This window comes from Raphanus sativus, unplaced genomic scaffold (genome assembly GCF_000801105.2).
Source record: "Raphanus sativus cultivar WK10039 unplaced genomic scaffold, ASM80110v3 Scaffold0018, whole genome shotgun sequence".
NCBI lineage: Eukaryota > Viridiplantae > Streptophyta > Magnoliopsida > Brassicales > Brassicaceae > Raphanus > Raphanus sativus.
In genome coordinates, this window is record NW_026615344.1 from 62,985 (window position 1) to 84,726 (window position 21,742).

General features: G+C 34.4%; 4 protein-coding genes across 4 annotated transcripts; 2 read left to right on the forward strand and 2 right to left on the reverse strand.

The window, feature by feature from the left end:
• Positions 1–52: 52 nt before the first annotated feature.
• On the reverse strand, positions 53–3,403 carry LOC108856525 (ubiquitin carboxyl-terminal hydrolase 25). The gene is made up of 8 exons (XM_018630353.2): positions 2,922–3,403; positions 2,328–2,808; positions 2,165–2,240; positions 1,981–2,073; positions 1,735–1,821; positions 787–1,655; positions 575–697; positions 53–450 (listed from the first exon to the last, which is right to left on the reverse strand). The coding sequence occupies exons 1-8, from the start codon at positions 3,103–3,105 to the stop codon at positions 342–344; spliced, it is 2,022 nt and encodes a 673-aa protein (XP_018485855.1). The 5' UTR covers positions 3,106–3,403; the 3' UTR covers positions 53–341.
• Positions 3,404–5,403: 2,000 nt separating this feature from the next.
• On the forward strand, positions 5,404–7,800 carry LOC130500717 (glycolate oxidase 2). The gene is made up of 11 exons (XM_056995672.1): positions 5,404–5,632; positions 5,725–5,849; positions 5,942–5,988; positions 6,080–6,157; positions 6,251–6,375; positions 6,470–6,536; positions 6,623–6,685; positions 6,771–6,840; positions 6,932–7,032; positions 7,114–7,218; positions 7,308–7,800. Exons 1-11 carry the CDS (start codon positions 5,496–5,498, stop codon positions 7,491–7,493), a joined length of 1,104 nt encoding a protein of 367 aa, XP_056851652.1. The 5' UTR covers positions 5,404–5,495; the 3' UTR covers positions 7,494–7,800.
• A 183-nt stretch (positions 7,801–7,983) lies between these two features.
• LOC108856779 (glycolate oxidase 1) lies at positions 7,984–8,833 on the forward strand. The gene is made up of 2 exons (XM_018630660.2): positions 7,984–8,343; positions 8,430–8,833. Exons 1-2 carry the CDS (start codon positions 8,242–8,244, stop codon positions 8,580–8,582), a joined length of 255 nt encoding a protein of 84 aa, XP_018486162.1. The 5' UTR covers positions 7,984–8,241; the 3' UTR covers positions 8,583–8,833.
• Positions 8,834–16,294: 7,461 nt separating this feature from the next.
• On the reverse strand, positions 16,295–18,631 carry LOC130500712 (9-cis-epoxycarotenoid dioxygenase NCED3, chloroplastic-like). Its single transcript, XM_056995670.1, has one exon. It carries the CDS (start codon positions 18,526–18,528, stop codon positions 16,750–16,752), a length of 1,779 nt encoding a protein of 592 aa, XP_056851650.1. The 5' UTR covers positions 18,529–18,631; the 3' UTR covers positions 16,295–16,749.
• Between the last annotated feature and the right edge of the window lie 3,111 nt (positions 18,632–21,742).

A 21,742-nucleotide genomic window follows, 5' to 3' on the forward strand; every position in this document is an offset into this window, starting at 1 on the left:
GCTCTATACTAGTCAACACCGGACTAAGATTTGTGTGAAATGTTCATCCATAATGGGGGGAAAAGTTCAGAGAAGGTTCAATATATTATATATACATTATGAGATTTTTTCCCCCGTTAACTACTTGTTACTCTCTTCCAAAAAATGTAACAAGGAAAAATAATTCACTTTTCACCATCACGGGAAAAAAAAAACTCTCCATACCCTCTCTCCTGTTTGTATTACACACAACCAACGGGATGCTTCAAGCAAAATGAGAGATGTGATGAAGATGTAGACTGAGGAGAGTGTAGAGGGGACCAAGTAGAGACTTTTAACGGGTTAAACAAACCATGAATGGTTCACGAGTATTTCTTCTTGCCAATTTTCCGGAGCCGGTTTACAAGATGTGCTTTCAATTCATCTGGAATCTGAAGGGAATTTGATTTTACATCTCCGATCAACCTCCTCCTGCACAGGGTCCAACCGTTAAGTCACGGAATGAGTTATAAGAAAGTACAACGCTACAAGAAGTCAGTCTCCTATATGTGCAAGTATAACACGTGCGAAAGAAGCAAACTCGGGTTTCACTTACTTTAAGTCGTTACCATCTTCTCCTGATTGCTCTGTACACAATCTCTTCTTGGCACGCATGGAGATCTCTACTTGATCATACCATCCACATGACAGTAAAAATGAGGACGCGTCTTTCTTCAGGCTGAGGAAAATATGCAAACACATTCTAACGTTAGCTATGTCATCAGATACAAGAGGAAGTTATGTAGCACAGGTACAAGCCGAAGTTACCTCTCTTTAATTGCTTCAAGTTCATCCCGAGACGATTCGTCTTTCCTAAGTAAAATGCAGGGGTCTTGGTTTGTCGAAGAGCCCACGACTTCGGGTTGTGTTGTGCTAGCACCATCCTTAATTTCCTGGTGATCAGTTCCATTTTGCGAACCATCATTACTCTCGCATGAATGAAGCAAGTTATCTTTGTGATGATCACCCCCATTGCTGGAGCCGTTAGGCTCATGGGGATGCAGTGTCACTTCATTATCATTACTACTACTACTACCTTGTGAACTGCCGTTTTCTTTAACTCCGTTGCCACCATTTTCAATACCGAACCTTTTCTCAGGACACGTGTAAACCCTCGTTGCCGAAACAGATCCAATATTTTCTTTGTTCGCATCTAGAGCAATGTCCTGGCCTTGGTAGCCATTGACAGTAGGAGTGACTCTTTTGGCACCAAGGTTGACAGAAGTACTGATATTTGCATGCGGCTTCAAAGGAGCCTTTTCTACTTGGGGAAGAACATGGTTACCCTTGTGGAGAGACTGCTCTGCTGATGGTTTCATGCTAGCATTGGGGCGAATAAACTTATGGGGCTTTGAAGAAGGCATGTTATTATCTTTCTGGAAGTTGGACTGCTTGGCTCGTGGATTCATGTTGACATTATTAAGGGGCCCAATAAACTTCTGGGGCTTTGATGATGTCTCGCAACCATTATCATCACGAGATGTAGTCCCGTTGGGTATTACCAGAGTTTTAGCAGATGCTGTTCTCTGGTTGGAACGGCTGAAAAACAGAATATAAGCTTTCTCTGACAAGACCTTTTGCAAGGTGGAGAGTGAGACGAATGAATCGTTACAGCAATACCATCGGCCCAAAGAATCCTACACATGATAGTTAAAGAATTCAGCAAGCAGTTGGAGAGTTAATGTTGCTAGAAAGTTGAAAAATAAAGAAACGAACCTTAACGTATGCATAATAGTGCCCTGATTCAGGAGAAAATCCAGAATGTACAATGATACCAAATAGTTTGTATTCTGGTTGAGGATCCTAAATTGTTGACAGAGTACACCGTTAATTACAGTGGAACTAAAAAAAACATTTCAGAATCTAAAGTACTATCATGCTTTCAAAGAATCATACTGAGTTCATGAAAAAGAAACAGACAAGAAACTTGAAATATAACTGGAAGTGTTAGAATAGTGTTACCTTGCTTGCTTTACTCATGAAGCTCGAGAGAACTAGAATCTCACTAAATGTAATGGCTTTATCAATTTTCCCACCAAAAATTCCCTCAAACCTCTGATAAAACAGATTTACCAATACAGACATTTAATACACGTTCTACTTAAAACAACACTTAAACTTTTGTAAACAAAAACACGAGACTTACTTTCAATTGGACAACAAGGATATTAGGGGCTTGGAGTACTGACATCTGCTTCCTCGCGGTCACAAGTTTCTTACAGCTAAACAAATTTTAAAAAAAGTTATATTAGAAAAAAGAAGAATCTGACAACAAAGACAGACTAATACGAGAGAATCATACCACTCACCTTTCGCATCTATACTTATTGTTACCATCTAAAACCTCAGGCTGAAAGAACTTCTGCATCGATTCCTCCACCGAGCTACTACGCAAAATCCCAAGACTAATATCCATAATCTCATCCACCTTACTACTCTCCGCACCGCACGGCAAACACTTAACCTGACTCTGCAGCGCACCACCAAAAATCTCCTTCACAATCGTATCGCCGTTACTACTACTACTAGACTCGGCACCATCACCACCTTTAGTACGCAGCTTCTTCAGACGGAGAGACGTGTTGTGGCACGCATCAAGCACATAACGCAAGAACTCGTGAGCGTCCTCTTGACGCCCCAATTTAAAATGCTCGGCAAAAACTTTGAGGCAGTTTAAAATCCTGTTTGGCGCATCGGTTGCTTGATCTATGCTAAGAGACCTCGCTACTCGTTTCTCAACTAGGCAAAAAGCACAGTCCCGTTTCCTCTCCCCGTTCACATACGAGTCGCCTATCAAATTCCAAAATAGAGAACACACAATACGCAACTTAGTCGATATAACAGATCATCCGATATAACTGACACACGAAATCAAATCGGCTAAGTCAGTTAGAGAGACTTACAGAGAGAGGAGTGAGAGTGAGTAAGGCAATAATTAGCGAGAGGAGGAGTGTAGGTGAGGCACTGAAGGACGCTGTTGAGGTAGCACGTGTTGCCGAGGTTCCTCAACCCTAAGGGAGGACCCTTCCTACTACGTTTCTGAGTGAGTAGACTCGGCATCCAGCTCATCTGCAGTTTAATTCCCATCAAAATCGGTTCTCCTATGACGGAGGATAACGCAGAAGCAACCGCTCATCATCGTCGCTGACTCGCCGCCGCGGCGAAGCCAACAGATGCGATCGCATCACTCGACGCCAAACCGCCAGAAGAACCGAGCCTTTTTACGGCTTCTGTTCTCGCTGATTCACGCGGTTTGGGATCCTCTCGCGGGCTCGGAATCTGTTGATTTCGATGGGGGAAGAGTTTGGGTGGGAGGAAGAAGAGATCGATTTCTTCGTTGGTTGGTGGTTAACTGACGAGGGAAGAGACCCACCCGCCCAACAACAAACCCGTATTTACTTATTTATATTTTATTTTTAAAATGCAAATTCCACGTAGCTTTCCGGAAAAGGAAAGGTGCCGTAAAAATTGTAATTCTGGGCGTGAATCGGGTTGAGCAAAAAAAAAATTGAGAGACGAAGATTTCCTGAAAATTTCCTGAAAATCAGTCCCACTTTGATCATCGTCATTGCTGGACCGTATATTGTAGGCTGTTAGTCATACAAAAGCCCAATAGTTTTGGGTTCATAAGCTTCTAGTGAAACCTATTTTCTGTTTTATGAGGCCCATTAATGTTTCTCCTCGCACTGTTTACTTGTTTTTTTAGTTTGTCTATACTATTAAAGCAGCATCCTATTGAATTTTTTACTAAAAATACCCCTTTCTTTAATAACATTGCATATTTCACAGGATAATCAAGTAATTTTAATAACACATCTATATTGGATCACTTTTTTAAATCCAGCCCATTGCCCACATCATCTCTTTTGGGCCATTTGGGCCGATTAACAAATCAGATTCACTTTTTATTTTTTTTCGGATCGGGTTCGAGTCAGATCTTTCCGGGTCCGGGTGGATTCGGTTCTCATGCATAAGAACCTGAAAAATAACCAAATAACCAAAATATCTAAAACGGATTCGGTTATTTATACTCAGAGTAACCAAAGTATCCGATTCGGTTCAAATTTTTGTATCCAAATTACTCAAAAGTAACCAAAAGTAACAAAAATATCCATTCTATACAGTTTTTTTGGGTAAACTTTTATCCAAACTATCATATTTTATCCAAAAATACTCAAAAGCACTAAAAATGACTACTATAGTTAACTTATGATATTAATTTAAAATATTAAAATAATTATAACATATATTTTTAGATATATATTCACATTTCGGGTATCTTCGGGTACTCATTTGGTTCTCGGTTCGGATCGGGTTCAGATCGGTTCTTCGGATATATCAATTTAGAATTCATTTGGATATTTACCCCGGATCTGATCTGGTTCGGGACCCTGATTTTTGGGTCGGTTTTGGATTGGTTCTTCGGGTCCGGATATTATGATCAGGCCTATACTCATTTAAAATGAAACACGATAAAGAAAGATAAAAAGCTTAAGTTTTTTATAAAAAAACAAATATATGAAAATATGACATTTATTAAATATTTGTCAATTTAAAAAAAGATAAAAGAAAATAAACCCGCGCTTTAAAAGCGCGGATCAAAATCTAGTACATTATTAATTCATAATCTACTAGTTCTATAATTGGACTCTAAATTCGAACCCAAATACAGCTCCAAAATAAATTTATAATTATTGTTTTGAATGGAAAAAATCTCTATCTAAATCTAAATGCATAACAGTTTTTGAGAAATCCGAAGTTAAGAAAAACAATTTTTAATCTATTTTGAGGTAATTTGGATATTTTAATTTTTTTTGGAGATGTTGGTAATTTTTTTTAGATTTGATTCTTGTTTGATTTAGATATTTTAGAATATATTAAAGAGACCTTTATGTAATTAGAATAGTTTTTATGGAAATTTTCAAATAATTGATTAATACTCTTAAAATATTTTAGATGTTTTTTTGGATTTTTAATAATTTGGATAGTGACTAAATTTTTTATCTAGGACAAAATTAAAAGTAACCTAAATTTATTGGTATGATATTGATAATCTGAAATCCTAACAAAAGGGACCTGGATCCAAACGCCTAGACTAATCATCTACTTGTGGTCGTTTCAAAAAAGAAAGAAAAACCATTGGCTTCTGAAATTATTATCCATCCCTCGAGATTGTGAACGATAATACGAAAGAAAAGTTAAGAAACACACAAGTTGCTTGTGGATCAGACACAGACCCATCTGATCTTTGTCCGTATCTCCTAGTACATTCCTCACCTCCAGCTTCTCATCCATACTGTATTATTTTCCCAACTTGCCAACAATCTTTACACTCTTCAACAAATTAAAACAGGACAAGTATTTAACTGACTATAAAAAAGTTCGGATATATAATATAAGCTCTCGTTACAATCACCCTTCATCTCTCTCGAAAGCTTCATTCCCATCAAAAGGTAAGTGAGATTACTCTTTGACAGATGGAGATCACAAACGTAACCGAGTATGAAGCCATCGCAAAGGAGAAGCTGCCTAAGATGGTATACGACTACTATGCCTCTGGTGCAGAAGACCAGTGGACTCTTAAAGAGAACAGGAACGCTTTCGCAAGGATCCTGTGAGTTTATATGTAATAATATAACTCATGGTTTCACTAGAGATTTTTTGATTTGATATATTAACTTAGCTTTGGTTACGTTGTAACAACAGCTTTCGTCCTAGGATTCTGATTGATGTGAGCAAGATTGATATGACAACAACCGTCTTGGGATTCAAGATCTCCATGCCAATCATGGTTGCTCCTACTGCCATGCAAAAGATGGCTCACCCGGAAGGTAAAAAAAAGACTCAATAGAGAGTGAAAACTTGCTTTAGTATTGCTAGAGAGAAAGTTTTTTAAGGATTGTTCTAACGGAAACTAATGCAGGGGAATATGCTACGGCTAGAGCTGCATCTGCTGCTGGAACCATCATGGTATGTTATAAGTTTCCGGTGTTTCTAGCTTCATTAGCCATCATTTATACATAGCCATGTCTTGAATTTATTCTCTTCCATGATGTTTTAGACCCTCTCTTCATGGGCTACTTCCAGCGTTGAAGAAGTTGCTTCCACAGGTCCAGGGATCAGATTCTTCCAGCTCTATGTAAGTTTTTCTAAACAACTTGTTGTACAATTAACCTGAAAAGAAAAAACTGGTCATGTTTGATGGTTCACGTGTTATGATTGTTATGTGTAGGTATACAAGAACAGGAAAGTGGTTGAACAGCTTGTGAGAAGAGCCGAGAAAGCTGGATTCAAAGCCATTGCTCTCACTGTAGACACCCCAAGGCTAGGTCGCAGAGAGTCTGATATCAAGAACAGGTAAGACCACATCCATTTCAATTTGATAAGAGTTTGATTGGACTCGAACATGCGAACATATAGAATAACATTGTGTGTTGATCTCCTCCTGTAGGTTCACTTTGCCTCCAAACTTGACATTGAAGAACTTTGAAGGTCTTGACCTTGGAAAGATGGATGAGGTAAGCATTAATCAGATCATATCCATAGAGGCAACGATCCATTACTGTTTCCTGTTCTTGAACTTGCTATGTTGGGTTACCTGCAGGCAAATGACTCTGGCTTGGCTTCATATGTTGCTGGTCAAATTGACCGTACCTTGAGCTGGAAGGTACTGAGAATAAAACATATCATAAGATAGCATATGAAACAAAAACTTGATCCAGACTTCACTAACTTTCATGTAACACAAACAGGATGTGCAGTGGCTCCAGACAATCACCAGCATGCCAATTCTTGTCAAGGGTGTTCTTACAGGAGAGGATGGTGAGTTACAAATCTGACAAACAAAATATTTTTCATCACTTTAGTTTCATGAGAATACTTGATGAGGTCAACTACTATTACCCTCTTGCAGCAAGGATAGCGATTCAAGCTGGAGCAGCAGGGATCATTGTGTCAAACCATGGAGCTCGCCAGCTTGACTATGTCCCAGCCACTATCTCAGCACTTGAAGAGGTAGAGATCATTCTCAACAACAAACATCAATTTTTGTTGTTGTCAGGAAGTATTAATGTTATAATATTCTTATGCGTTCAGGTTGTTAAAGCGACACAAGGACGAGTTCCTGTCTTCTTAGATGGTGGTGTTCGACGTGGCACTGATGTCTTCAAGGCACTTGCACTTGGAGCCTCAGGGATATTTGTAAGCATCCATTTATCGGCTGAGCTCTTTGAAACCATTGAAAGTACTAATTAACAACACATTAATCTTTATGCCCTCTCAAATCTCAGATTGGAAGACCAGTGGTATTCTCACTTGCTGCTGAAGGAGAAACTGGAGTTAGAAAAGTGCTTCAAATGCTACGTGATGAGTTCGAGCTAACCATGGCGTTAAGTGGGTGCAGGTCTCTCAGCGAGATCACACGTAACCACATTATCACAGAGTGGGAAACTCCACGCCATTTGCCTAGGTTATAGAGGCCAAAACAAAGAAACAGAGAAGAGCAACAACACAGAGGTAAACCTAATGAGATTCTGATTGGTGGTGACTTGGCATCTACGCTACTATTTATCTCTCAAGGATTTGTTTTTTTTTTTTGCTGTAATTGAAACACACAAAAACAATGACCGGAGACTCTATGTAATGCTATTTGGCTACTTCTATACCCTCAGTCCATTCTTCTTCCTTGTAGCAATGCTACTTGGAGATTCTATGTAATGCTATTTGAATTTTTAGAACATTCTAAGGGTATTATTTCAATGAAATTCTCAAAAGTATATATAATCTTATCTCCTGTTTATTATTTTCTTAGAACCTCATTGAGATTTTTTTTCAAAGAAGAAAAAGAAAACAGTTATTGGCATACTAATTATTAGGAACACATAAAGTTGCTTGTGAATTAGACAACACATAATCTATCTGATCTCCTTATCCATTCTTCACCTTTTAAATCTCATCCATATCAATTTCTATTGCCAATAATTTTTCTACTATACAAAAAGTATTCAATTCATTCACAAGCAAATTAATCCACATCACAAAAAGTATTAGATTTTAACCAAATATAAAACATTGAGATATATATAAAATTATATAAGGTTTCTTTGCCGGTCACAACCTTGATCGAAAAATGGAGATCACAAACGTTACCGAGTATGAATCGATTGCAAAGGAGAAGCTGCCTAAGATGGTATACGACTACTATGCCTCAGGAGCAGAGGACCAATGGACTCTTCAAGAGAACAGATTCCTGTCTTCTTGGATGGTGGTGTTCGACATGGCGCTGATGTCTTCAAGGCACTTGCATTTGGAGCCTCAGGGATATTTGTAAGCATCACATTTTTTTCTATATACCAAGATAAGCTGCTTGAAACCATTGACAGTATCTAATAACACATCTGAATATCTCCCAGATTGGAAGACCAGTGGTATTCTCACTCGCTGCTGAAGGAGAGGCTGGAGTTAGAAAGGTGCTTCAAATGCTGCGTGATGAGTTCGAGCTGACCATGGCGTTAAGTGGGTGCCGGTCTCTCAAGGAAATCACCCGTAACCACATTACCACCTAATGGGATACTCCACGCCCTTTGGCCAGGTTATAGAGAGATCAAAACAACCAGAGAAGAGCAACAACAACAGAACATGTAATGGCTAAAGTTTCTCTCACATTATGAATTTGTCACTTGGCTTTGCTACTTTGATATCTTTTTTTTTTTTGAATGAAGCTACTTTGATATCTGTCTGAAGACTTGTTTCTCCCTCCCAATGTGGAATCACAAACCATGCCTAGAGATTATGTAATCTTATTTGGTTTCTTCTACCTACAGTCCATTATTCTTGCTTAAACAATAGAGACAAGTATATATCATCGTCTCTTCTTTCCCGCGAGTTTGTTATTGCTCCTGGGCTAAGGAAATACTAATGGGCCTTAGATCACTAAAGCCTTTTATAGCTTATTATAATCTGGGCCGTGAAAATAACACGCAAAAAAAAACAGCATGTTTTGCGATGACGTCCTATTGAACCATTAGCGAAACATATAAACACGACAAGATGTTCAATCAAGTTATAGAGCGGATCGCAAGTTTATAGAGTGAAACAGAGAAACGGCAAGGCGTTTATCGTGATCTATTACATACCGCATGTTTTCATATTACGTTTACTTCGATGGTTCAGCTTGTTCTGTGTTACGATGTTTGATTAGCAGACAATAATCTGTGCATTGATCCGTGATCAGAAGCTTTTTAATGAACAAAATTTATTTAATCAGAAGCTTATGTCAATCAAGTGTTACTTTTTTCTTTTCTTTTGAAACATCACATTCTAAACTATTGTAAAGACTGTCGGGCTGTTCGTAGCCAAGTGATAACTGAGTTCTGCCATCGGGTCCTGACGTTAGGGGTTCGATTCCTCCTTACTTCAGTCCGAGGATTTCGGTCCAAAAATGACCAAAATTGACAAAAAAAAAATTTATTGTAAAGACTACACTGATCAGTGATGAAAGTTCGGATGGAAGATTAGAAAGAATGAATGAAATTTGTATCACCCATGATGGAATCTCCATCAAGCTTGCACCCTTGTTCCAACCCAAGTGATTAATCCATCATCTAAGTTGTGCTTCCCATCATCAATGAATTTAACAAGATGAATAGTGTCTAACGGAAACTTGCCATAGTCAGAAGTTTGTAGTCCGAATATGGCGGCGGATTGGTTTTGGCGGCCTTTCACTTCTTCTCTAATTGTTTCTCTTGACCTTATCAGGTCAAGAAGCATCGTTTTCATGTCATTAAAGAGATGAGGAGAGAGTTTTACAGAGAGAAGATATCTTCTTCTTCTTCTTAATCAGTTAGTGCCCTACGAGACTGGGCTCGTGGGTTACGTTGACGGTCACGTGGTTGTGTCGTTCTCGGCCCTCAAATCTCTAATGCGTCCAGAGTTTTACGCGTGGCTGATTGCTACATTTTATCTCTTTCGGGAATATCACGATGATGATTGATTTACACGAGTTAGTTCACAGGAAAAATATGAAAGATAGGTCTGCGTTATCCATTTTGTGGCTTTCAGTCACGTGCTTTGTGTTCATATCATCTTAAGCGGTCCATGGTGGTTTGCCTCCATAAAGATCTTTTCGGACGATATTGCAAATTATGGAAACTAATTAATAATATCTAATTGTATAATAAGTTTTTGAAAAAGAAATTGTATAATAAGTTACTAACATGCGAACTATAATATAAACAGATATATTTTGTGATAGTCGGTGTAGATTTGGACCAAAGACCCTGAGTAATACGTGCAGCCCACAGAAAGCTGAATATACTTGTCACTTAAAAGTTAAAACATCTATACACTCGTTTTATTTTCTAGACTCATATGGCGAATAATTTTCTTCCACTCGTACCTATCACTTTGACACCGTTTAGTCTAATCACAAGACAAGGATAAACTTATAGCAACAGCCAACAAGCAATACGAAGGATAATGGGTAACATCTTCATCAGCGTATGTGTGATTATTCACGTGAAAAGATTATGACGGATAGTGTTAAGAGTGTGATGGTAATATAATATTGCATACACTCAGTCGGAAAAAGAAAAATATTGTACTATAGTATACTAATGTTATTAAATAACATCATAAATATATTAAGAAACTTTTTGATTGGCCTATCTTAACGCTGAAAGGTCGACCTCCACACAACAAATTCCCCCAGCTTTATATAGTGCTGTTGGTTTCTTTCTAGGGAGCTTACACTCTATAGCTACAAAAATGTATATATACAGCATCAAATATTCAAATGACTCATAGTAGTTTATAAAGTAAAATCCAAGTAAATTCCGTATCTATATTATTCTATCGATGACACTGATATATAGTAGTTACTAGTTAGTTAGGATTGTGTTTGTATATACAGTATAATATATACTAATACTCCAGTATATGCTAAAGTCTAGGAAGTGCAAAAAGATAATTCTTATATATATTGTGTTGTTATCGGAAAGTAATATTTTAAAAATTTTAAATTCATTTGCGAAGTAAATTTTCGAAACGGAGCTCCCACATTAAAAGTTAGGCTGGCTAAATACGATGATACCCTTAATGATTTTATATATAATTTATTATATAATTAAAAACGAAATTTATGTCAATAATATTATATATATGTTATATTAGATTATAAATTAATATTGTCAAAATTATAAAGATAATTCTTATATATATTGTGTTGTTATCGGAAAGTAATATTTTAAAAATTTTAAATTCAAAAAACGAAATTTAAGTTAATTTGAGGTTAATAATAATATATTTATATGTTATATTAGATTATAAATTAATATTGTCAAAATTATAAATATAATTCTTATATATATATTGTGTTGTTATCTGAAAGTAATATTTTTTAAAAAATTAAAGTTAAAAACGAATTTTAAGTTAATAGTATAGATTTATATGTTATATTAGATTATAAATTAATATTTTCAAAAATAAAAGATAATTCTTACATATATTAAGTTGTTATCTAAAAATAATATTTTTAATATTAAAACTTTAAATTAATAATATTATATTTATATGTTATATTAGATTATAAATTAATATTGTCAAAAATGATAATTCTTATATATATATATTGTGTTGTTATCTGAAAATAATATTTTTTGAATTATAAAAGTTAAAAATTAAAATATAAAACAATTTAAAATTAGATATTATTCAATCGAAAACATTTCGCAACGGAGCTCCCACATTAAAAGTTAGGCTTGCTAAATACGATGCTACCCTTAATAATTTTATATATAATTTATTATATAATTAAAAACGAAATTTATGTCAATAATATTATATATATGTTATATTAGATTATAAATTAATATTGTCAAAATTATAAAGATAATTCTTATATATATTGTGTTGTTATCTGAAAGTAATATTTTAAAAATTTTAAATTCAAAAAACGAAATTTAAGTTAATTTGAGGTTAATAATAATATATTTATATGTTATATTAGATTATAAATTAATATTGTCAAAATTATAAATATAATTCTTATATATATTGTGTTGTTATCTGAAAGTAATATTTTTTAAAAAATTAAAGTTAAAAAACGAATTTTAAGTTAATAGTATAGATTTATATGTTATATTAGATTATAAATTAATATTTTCAAAAATAAAAGATAATTCTTACATATATTAAGTTGTTATCTAAAAATAATATTTTTAATATTAAAACTTTAAATTAATAATATTATATTTATATGTTATATTAGATTATAAATTAATATTGTCAAAAATGATAATTCTTATATATATTGTGTTGTTATCTGAAAATAATATTTTTTGAATTATAAAAGTTAAAAATTAAAATATAAAACAATTTAAAATTAGATATTATTCAATCAAAAACATTTGTATAAGTTTATTTTCTACAATATTTCAAATATGTGAGTGTTTTTAAAATTCCAACACCATAATAAAAGTATATGATTCACATCAATGTTCATTATGATGTGATAATTTGTTATGTAAAATATATGTAAGAATAATACATAACATAACTATAACTATTATTAAATAAAATATTATCTTTAAATAACTATAAATAATAAAACGTAAAATATTATCTTTAGATAACAATTTAATATATGTAAGAATTATCTTTTATTAGACAAAAATAATTAGTATTATTTCAAATTTAAATTTATTATCTTCTATTTTTAAAATGATGTTTAATTAAATTTTTGATAACATAAATAATAATTTATTATTATAAAATTATGCCCGCATGTGCGGGCAAACCACCTAGTATTCCAGTATATGCTAAAGTCTAGGAAGTGCAAATAATATGGCGTGCATTATCGGCGTCTATCTGTTATATAATATACGAGGCACGATTGTAGTGGTATACATCATCTTGTTCGTTCACACTCTCAATTTTCACAAAAAGAAAACTATTAATTTGATTTTTTTAATCATATAACCATAAACTATGCTCTATATAATTAATAATCGGATTCAAAACCAGAGAATGATTACGACTCTTTTCATTTCTGATTTCACTCATAAAAATGCATATTCGTAACTTGTGGTCGATCATTCCCCTACTATATCAATTTCATGATAAAGTATATATTTCTATGTTAGGAAAACAAAAAGGGGTTTATAATTTCTATATTTCCCATCTTCAGTAATGTTTCTATATCTGTTAATTTTTTTTTTGAATAACCATGGATATTGTCCGGTGAACCGAAATGCAACCGACTAACCATGTTTAGTGTGTTGGGATTGTTTCGAACACCTGTTAATTTTGAGCTAAATTATTTTATAATTCAAATACTTCGCGTTACATACAATATCAACTTCTTAGATTGGGCTATCGTTATGGCACCTCCGCCTTCGCCACGCTAGGATGTAAACAATTTTGTGCTGATGTACCAAACTTTATATTAGAGATATGTTGGGCCGGAAGATATGTATCTTACGGACCAAGTCTGTGAAGCCCGTGAAACCCATGAAGACCCTCAAGACTAAAAGGAAAGACTTGAAGATCAAGTTAATCTCAAGATATTCTTAACATATTTACATTAAGTGTTTAAGAAAGTTAGCATTATCTATTGTTAACATTATGTTAATGTTAGCCATATATATATGCATCATTTATTCTCATATTAATGACAACACAATAATATATTCATTCTATTATACTTTACATGGTATCAGAGCAGTCGATTTTTAGGGATCAAAACTAAAACTTCCGCAAGTTTTAAGATTTGATGATGCTCATCATCGTTGGTGTTGGCGATGCTAAAGAAGATGATGGTGATACCGACGATGAAGATGACGTTACCACATATGTTTGAGTTTTCGTTTTTTTATCTAAGTTAGTGGTACGAATTTTTATAATTATTTTAGGTGTTACGTTTTCAAATTCAATAGGTTTATTAATATGGTTTTGAGTTCATGTGTCTTTAGTTAAAGTCAAAATATCATGGGTTGATGTCTAAGATCATTCGAAGATTCTTTAAAGGAAGGGGTTTCACATGGTTATTTTTTTTCTAAGATTTTCTATAGTTTAGAATTTCTTAGAATGTTTGTTTTTCCATAGTTTGGAATATTGTTGGTTATAGTTTAACCATTACGGGGGAGTTCTAGTTGAACGCTCAAATTCTTAGGTCAATTTTTTTTTAGTCCGGTGTATGGACTGTCCAAGTCATGGACAATTGTTTTTAGGAGCTGCAGTTGCGCCCACGGGATGTATTCCCATTGTCAAGACCAAAGAAGAGCTGAAGTTTTCATCCTCCTTATCCAAGTTGAAGTTTATTCCCGGAGGAACCTACTGATTTGTTTTCCTCGATATAGTGTCCACGACATACGTAGTCTGCTTTGTGATTGCAGATTTGCATATTGCATCCCACGTTTGTCGTGCGGGGGAATATTAGAGATATGTTGGGCCGGAAGATATGTATCTTACGGACCAAGTCTGTGAAGCCCGTGAAACCCATGAAGACCCTCAAGACTAAAAAGAAAGACTTGAAGATCAAGTTAATCTCAAGATATTCTTAACATATTTACATTAAGTGTTAAGAAAGTTAGCATTATCTATTGTTAACATTATGTTAATGTTAGCCATATATATATGCATCATTTATTCTCATATTAATGACAACACAATAATATATTCATTCTATTATACTTTACACTTTACCGTTATTGGGAATCATATGAAACATACATTTGTTAAATGTAACCTATGTGCCACGGTTCTTAGTAACTGTCAATGTATACATGGAAACATAAGTGCCAACCTTCCACTAGGGGAAAGTAGTTAGGCTTTAGTTAGCTGGTGATAAAAGTCACCTTCTACTTTGGGTAAGTATTGATTATATCATTGTTGGCTTCAATATATTCTTTTTTTTTTATTGTTGACTTCAATATATTCCATCATATTTATACTTTTTTGGTTATCATAAACATTAACATACTGAAACGTGGATGGTCTAAATGAACTATCTGAAATTCTGAATATTATTGCCCTATATTATTTGTCGTAAATGAAATGCAACCCAACGTATCATTTTGCCATATTGCCCATATTCAATAAATTTTTTGTTCCGATTAAAGTTTATGCATCCAATGAACTTTCACAAATGTTATATGTGTTCTTACAATACTTCAAATTCAAATCCTTAAGATAGTATTAATCAAACCTTTCAGATATAAACACAAGAGGCACTCTCGTGAGCGGACAATGGAAGGAACATACACTTGTGTCTGAATAATAAACACAAATGTTAAAATATATATATATATATTTATTTTTAAAAAATATGACAAAAATGTTAAAAAAAAAAATATAATTTTAAAATATGAAATATATCATATATAATTTTAAAATAAATAAATTTGTTTTCATTTCTGTTCTTCCTGGATCTTAGAAGAACTGCTCTTGAATGATGTCAGAAAACACATCCATCTACGTTGGGTTAGTTAGTTTCCAGATAGATCGATACGATGACTAAAAGACTAAAACGTGTACGTAAACTTAAAAAATCTTAAATCTGTGCAAGCATATCCTAAGATATTCTTTAGCAAAAGTTGTTAAATGATAACAAATGTAAATCATTTGCGTACCGTTTACTTTGCAAATGTCTTAATCTCAATACACTGAAACACTCTTTCAAACAGTTGACCTCCCTTTCTTTGTATATACATTTATTTATCCAAATAATCATAGATCACGTTCAGATTAAGTGTTACATTTGTAAAAATAAATGAAATATATTTATTGATTTGCGTTATTATTGATAAAATAAGAATAATGCTGTTAATTTCGTCACAATTCCACTAATACTGATTTGTCTCTGCACTGTGTTACCACCCACCACTCACGTTACATTATATATATATATATATATATATATATCCAATGTTTACGGTTCTGCTTACCAAAATTACTATGTTTTTAATATAGGTTTATGACAACTACGAGTTACTAAATCCCCTTGAATTTTCAAACAGGTTAATAACAAGTCATGTTCAAATTATATACTCTTTTTACGTGGGATAACTTCATCGTCAGTTTATATTTTGAGAATCGACTGAAAGTGACTTTGGTAATTCTCTTACATGCAAATACCAAAAGTGACATACTAGATTTACAAGACGCGTGATTTGGTTAGCTTACTTGAGTCTTGTCTCTCTTTCATTGGTCCATTTTAAAAGATCACTTGATGAATAATGATGGACGGACCAAGTTAACATTATAACCAACAATGATGTCACAAACCAGAAAACCATTCCATAAGTAAAACGGATTCAACTAAAATAACATTAAACCATAGACAAAAGATTATTAAAAGCCAAATGTTTGCTACAAACATACAATCAACACAATCTCTTGTTTATTATAATATTTACTTCTCACTATGAACAACAATAAGTGAAAGAATAACAGAAACCAGCTGAGCTCGAACGGCCAGGCTACTACCCTACAGCCCAAAAGCTACAAACTGGTCCCTCAAAATCTTTCAGACTTCTAAATTGACCCCAAAAAAGAGGGAAATATCAAACTGCACCCCAAGAGAAAAAAAATGAACAAAGAAAGAAACACAGCAAGAAAAAACCACAAGAGGAGAAGATTCCGGGGACGTATATGCAGACCATCCCACTGATAAATCCCTCTCTCTTTTTATCTTCTAGAAGCTTCTTCATCATCACCTATACGTACACATAACACTCACACCTGCGTCGCCAAGTCATTAGCTCCGATGAACGTGCCGTGAAACCCATACGGAACCCTCGACGGAAGTTTAACCGTTGCTTCAACCTCCAAGCTAACGGCGTTAACTATCTGTAACTCCGACTTCCACGTGTCCTCGTCGTGAACGAAACAGAGGATGTAACCATCGTCCTCTCCTCTGTTCTCGTCCCCTGGTAAAAACAGAGGCTCTCCACCGTAACGCTCACCGCCGTACAGGTATTTCTTGACTTCACCGGTAAAGAGATCGACTTTAGCAAAGCCGGAGACTTTAGGCCACGGCTCGGCTAAAGCGAGGTAAGCGAACCTTGTTTTCCGGCCGAGCATGTTCCGGTTAACCATCCCCGCTTCGAGGTTGACTTGCTCCTCTCCGTCGGCGATGATCGGACGGCGAGTGGATTCACCGGTCTTGAGGTTCAGCCGGATCTCGGAGAGGACGCTCTTGAGATTCTCGTCGGACTCGTTGAAAATTGAGTCCGGCGGAGTCATGCACGACCCTATCACGACGACCTCCTCTGTCTCCGGCTCCTCCCAAGCGTTCCAGAGATGAAAGCAGAAGCACTCCGGCGCTTCGATCCACCTGATGGCCGACGAGTCTTCGGCGTATTTGTCTAAAACTCCGAATCGTGCCACTTTCTCCTTGTCGTAAACCACCGGTGAGCCGCCGCGGATCATCTCCGGGAGCTTGAAAACGACCTGCTGGTCAGGTATAACCACGAAGTTCTCTGTTATCGCGAAGTCGTGCATCATCGTCGGCTGATCGAGGTTGATCTCGACGTCCGGTGATTTAGTCCCGTCCGGTGAGAATCGGAAGTACTTTAAGTAAGGCTTCGAAACGACGTCGTAGCTTAGAGCGAATAGCTCGCCGGATTCCGGGTCGACTTTCGGGTGGGCGATCATTGTGGATTCTAGTTGTTTGTTGAAATCGTAACGGCCAACGGTTTTCAAGTCTCCACTTGGAGTGATCTGGACTTGGTATGGCAAATCGTCTTCCGACATCGCTAATAACCGGTTGTTGAAATAAACCAAACCGGCGTTAGCTACTCCGGTTCCGTGTGCCGGGTCGACTAAACCGGCTGCAGCTCTGGCGTAGAATAACATAAGCCGGGCGATACCGGTGTGACCGTGAAGCTCGCCGATGGCTTTGGGGAAAACCGGTCGGCCTAATTGTCGCTCCTGGATAAACCGGTTTGTCTGAGTAAACCGGCAAGCGTAGCTAGCCGAACCGTCTTCGAATTTAACGGCGTGAACCATCCCGTCTCCGTCGAAGAAGTGGTGACCGGTCACCGGCTCGTGAAGCGGGTTAGCTCCGTTTCGCACGTACACTCCTTCGATGGAATCCGGTATTTTCCCGACCACCGGAAGATTACGCCGGACGGGCTGTTCGTTCACCGGAGCGAAGTTTCCGGCGATCTGAACGCTAGGGTCGGCGGTTTTTGGGAGTGGATGCTGTCTCTCGTGGCTCACGAGGAACCCCTCCGCCGCGTCCAACGCCGCAGCAGCTGCTCTCTGGAACAAGTTCATTTGCTTGCTGTCGGATTCTTTAGCTTTGGGGTTAACGACAATGGCTGGAGAGTTGGGGGATTGCTTTGGGAAGTGGAGAGCAGGAGGAGTGTGAAGCGCAGAGGAAACGTTGAGCTTTCGTTGGACGCGACTTGTCATGGGTATGGAGCTTTGAGAAGACGATAATGGCGGCTGAGTATGATTGCCACCGACCCATCTCCGAGAAACCGCCGCAGTCGCCGTGAAAGAAGACATTTTCAAAGTTATGTGTAGTCAGTATTGTTGCTTCAAAGTGAGTTCGATTTTGAGATTCTTTGAAAGGCTTTGTTTTTGCTTCTTTGTTGATGTGGAGAAGAGAAAGAGGGAGTTGGTTTGAGAGCAATGAAGTGCTAAAGGCTTTATATAGACCGGGAGACGGGAATGGTGGGTCGCCACGTGTTGAATTATTGACATAGCAAGAATGTAGTGAGTGGGTATTTTTAGAGGGAGAGAGAGAAACAGAGTAATATGTTATGGTTCTAAGTCGAGACCTTTCATACTTAGACAAATGCATCCACTTCAATCTTTTAACTCATTTTGTCTTCTTTTTTTTTGTGGCTTCTTGCTTCTAGGTTTGTTAACAAAAGCTATCAATCTTTGGCAGCTTGAATATGCATTGGTCCTGAAAAAACCTCTAATCTAGTATCATGTATCCTCGTTGGTTCGATAACATCAGGTTGTTTAGTGTCATGCCAAAAACAAATTTAAGTGTATATAAATCTTTCTAACTGGAAGGTACTATAGGAAATAGTTTGTCCATTTAAATTAGTGTGTGAACAACTTCTAAACTCTTAGAAATTCCTCTACAAATATCAATAAACAAGAGGGATATGTTTTGTTGCTCAGAGAAAAAGAGGGATATGTTTTCTATATTAACAAAAATATGTATATGCATTTATTGGTAAAATGAAGTTTCATTAAATTACCATCGCCAACTTATGTTGTGGCTCAAGAGCTTCTTGTTTGAGAACTCCAAACATGGCCTATTCATCTCCACATGAAAATATCTCAAGGCTTTACCTTTTTATGTTCATGTGATTGATACGGTCCACTGTTGCTTAAGTGTTTGCGTCCGTACAATTAATACATGTTATATATTCAATTCTCCGACTGTTCTTAAGTCTACGGACACGACCAAGCAATTGAACGTTCCTTTATCTCATCTATATTTTAGTCTAATATCAATCCCCTAGTCTATATTTGAGAAGTGATTTGTCACATTTCTTCTTTACAATCGTTTTCACAATCCCCTAGTCTACGGACATGACATTTTGAATTTCGAAATATTATATAATTTTACTTTTATAATTATAAAATTTTTACAATCTAAAATTTTCTAAATTTTCTGAATTTAAAAAAAAAATAAATCGTAATATCATTAGTTTCTTTTAGATATCTACAAATTATATAAATATTATTTAGTTTTAATTTTTGATAATTATACAATTTTATATGATAGTAATTTTGTATATGTTGATTTAATACATTTAACCAAATGAAATAAATAATTTTTTAATCTAAGATTTTAACTTTATATATACATATATATATTCTTAAATATAATTTAAAATAAAAAAATATATTTTCTCTTAATTTTATGCTTAATTAATGATATTTATATTAATTATTGGTCAAAATAATAAAATATATAATATTAATAAATTACATTTTAAAATATAAAATTTAACTTTTAAAAAATTCATCACTACACATGGTGCAGTAAATCACCTAGATTAATAATTGTGACATGACTACTAAAATTGATGAAATGTCTTATAGATTAATATGACATGGACAATTATATTTAATGTTAATTTATATTTTTGGTAAACTTTATAAAATATGGTAATAACTCATATATTACATTTATTGTCGATTTATATATTTGGATTTTTTTTAAATACGGTAATAACTCATAAATCATCATTAAAATAAATATATTCAATTATGGCATTTCAAATTTCGAAATATCATTTAAATTAAAAATATTTCAAAAATATATTACATGTTTTTAGAAAATTACAAAAATTAAATCATAAAATCAAATTAAATCGTAAAATCATTAGATTCTTATATATATCTACAGGTTTTATAAATATTGTTTAATTTTAATTTTTGACAATTATGCAATTTTACATATTTATTTAATATATTTAATTAAAATAAATAGATAGAAAAAATTACCTAAGATTATAATTTTAACAATATACATGCACATTATTAAATATAATTCAAAATAAACAAAATTGTTTTTATCTTAATTTTAATGTACAGTTAAATCAAATTTATATTAAAATATTGATAAGAAAAAAAGAAAATTTATAATATTAATAAAAAATAAATATAATTTATATTTATCTATTAAAAATATTTTAAAATTCTTTTACAGCATATGGTGCAGGAAAACACCTAGTTATTCTGTAAGAGGAAATGTGTACAAACGAAATATCCAGAAGAAAGAAAATGATTGAATAGAGGATCTCATAAATATCTGGCGATCACTTAACAAGTCTGAAGCTAAAAAAAAAGAGATTTGAAAATTTTCAGTATATCTCAAGTCTGAAGTTGAGTCTCACCAGTGACACCTCTACTCTACCCATTTTATAGTAAAAATAAGTAATGAATATTGAAATTTTATTACTTTATTTATGCACTAATCTTATATTTTATTCTATTATAAAATAAAAAATAACATGAATAGAGAATATTTTACTGTAATCTCTTTGTAGAATAAACATGGAGAATATTTTGGATATGTTCTTAAGATACGAATAGCAAACGTAAATTAACCTTACCTACTCCACATATATAGCCCTATATTTACCCTAAATAAACAAAATATGGCCCACTAGTTAAACCATAGTGGTTTGTTTTATATTTCTTTCAGAATAGAAAATATAGTAACTCTATAACAAAGTTAGATTATACTTTAATAATAATCTATTTTAAAATAAAAACTAGAATGATAAAAATTACTCTATTTATACCTTTTATTTTATTATATAGTAAAAACAGAAATACCATCAAAGTATTTTTATTTTAAATTTTATGTTAAAATGAAAAATAGAATGAGGGTTGGAGATTCTATTAGTAGCCCATTTAGTTGTCTAATCGTCCTTGAAACCAGTTACCCAAAAACTCATAACTTACACGAACAAATTGTTAATTGAACACTAACCCTACGCATGCAATTTATTAAAAGTCGGTGTCTTACATCATATGTCTTTCTCTCTAAGATATTTACTTTGAATTGTCTGAAATGATACCCTTTAAAAAAATCACTTATAAATGACCAAAAAAAAACCACTTGCACTTATGTTAGACCACTCCTTTTTCTATTGGGTCAACATTCAAACAGAGATTCGTACAATTATGTTTTGTTCTTTTGTCACAGCTTCTTACACAGCATGTTTATTGTAAGGCTCTTATC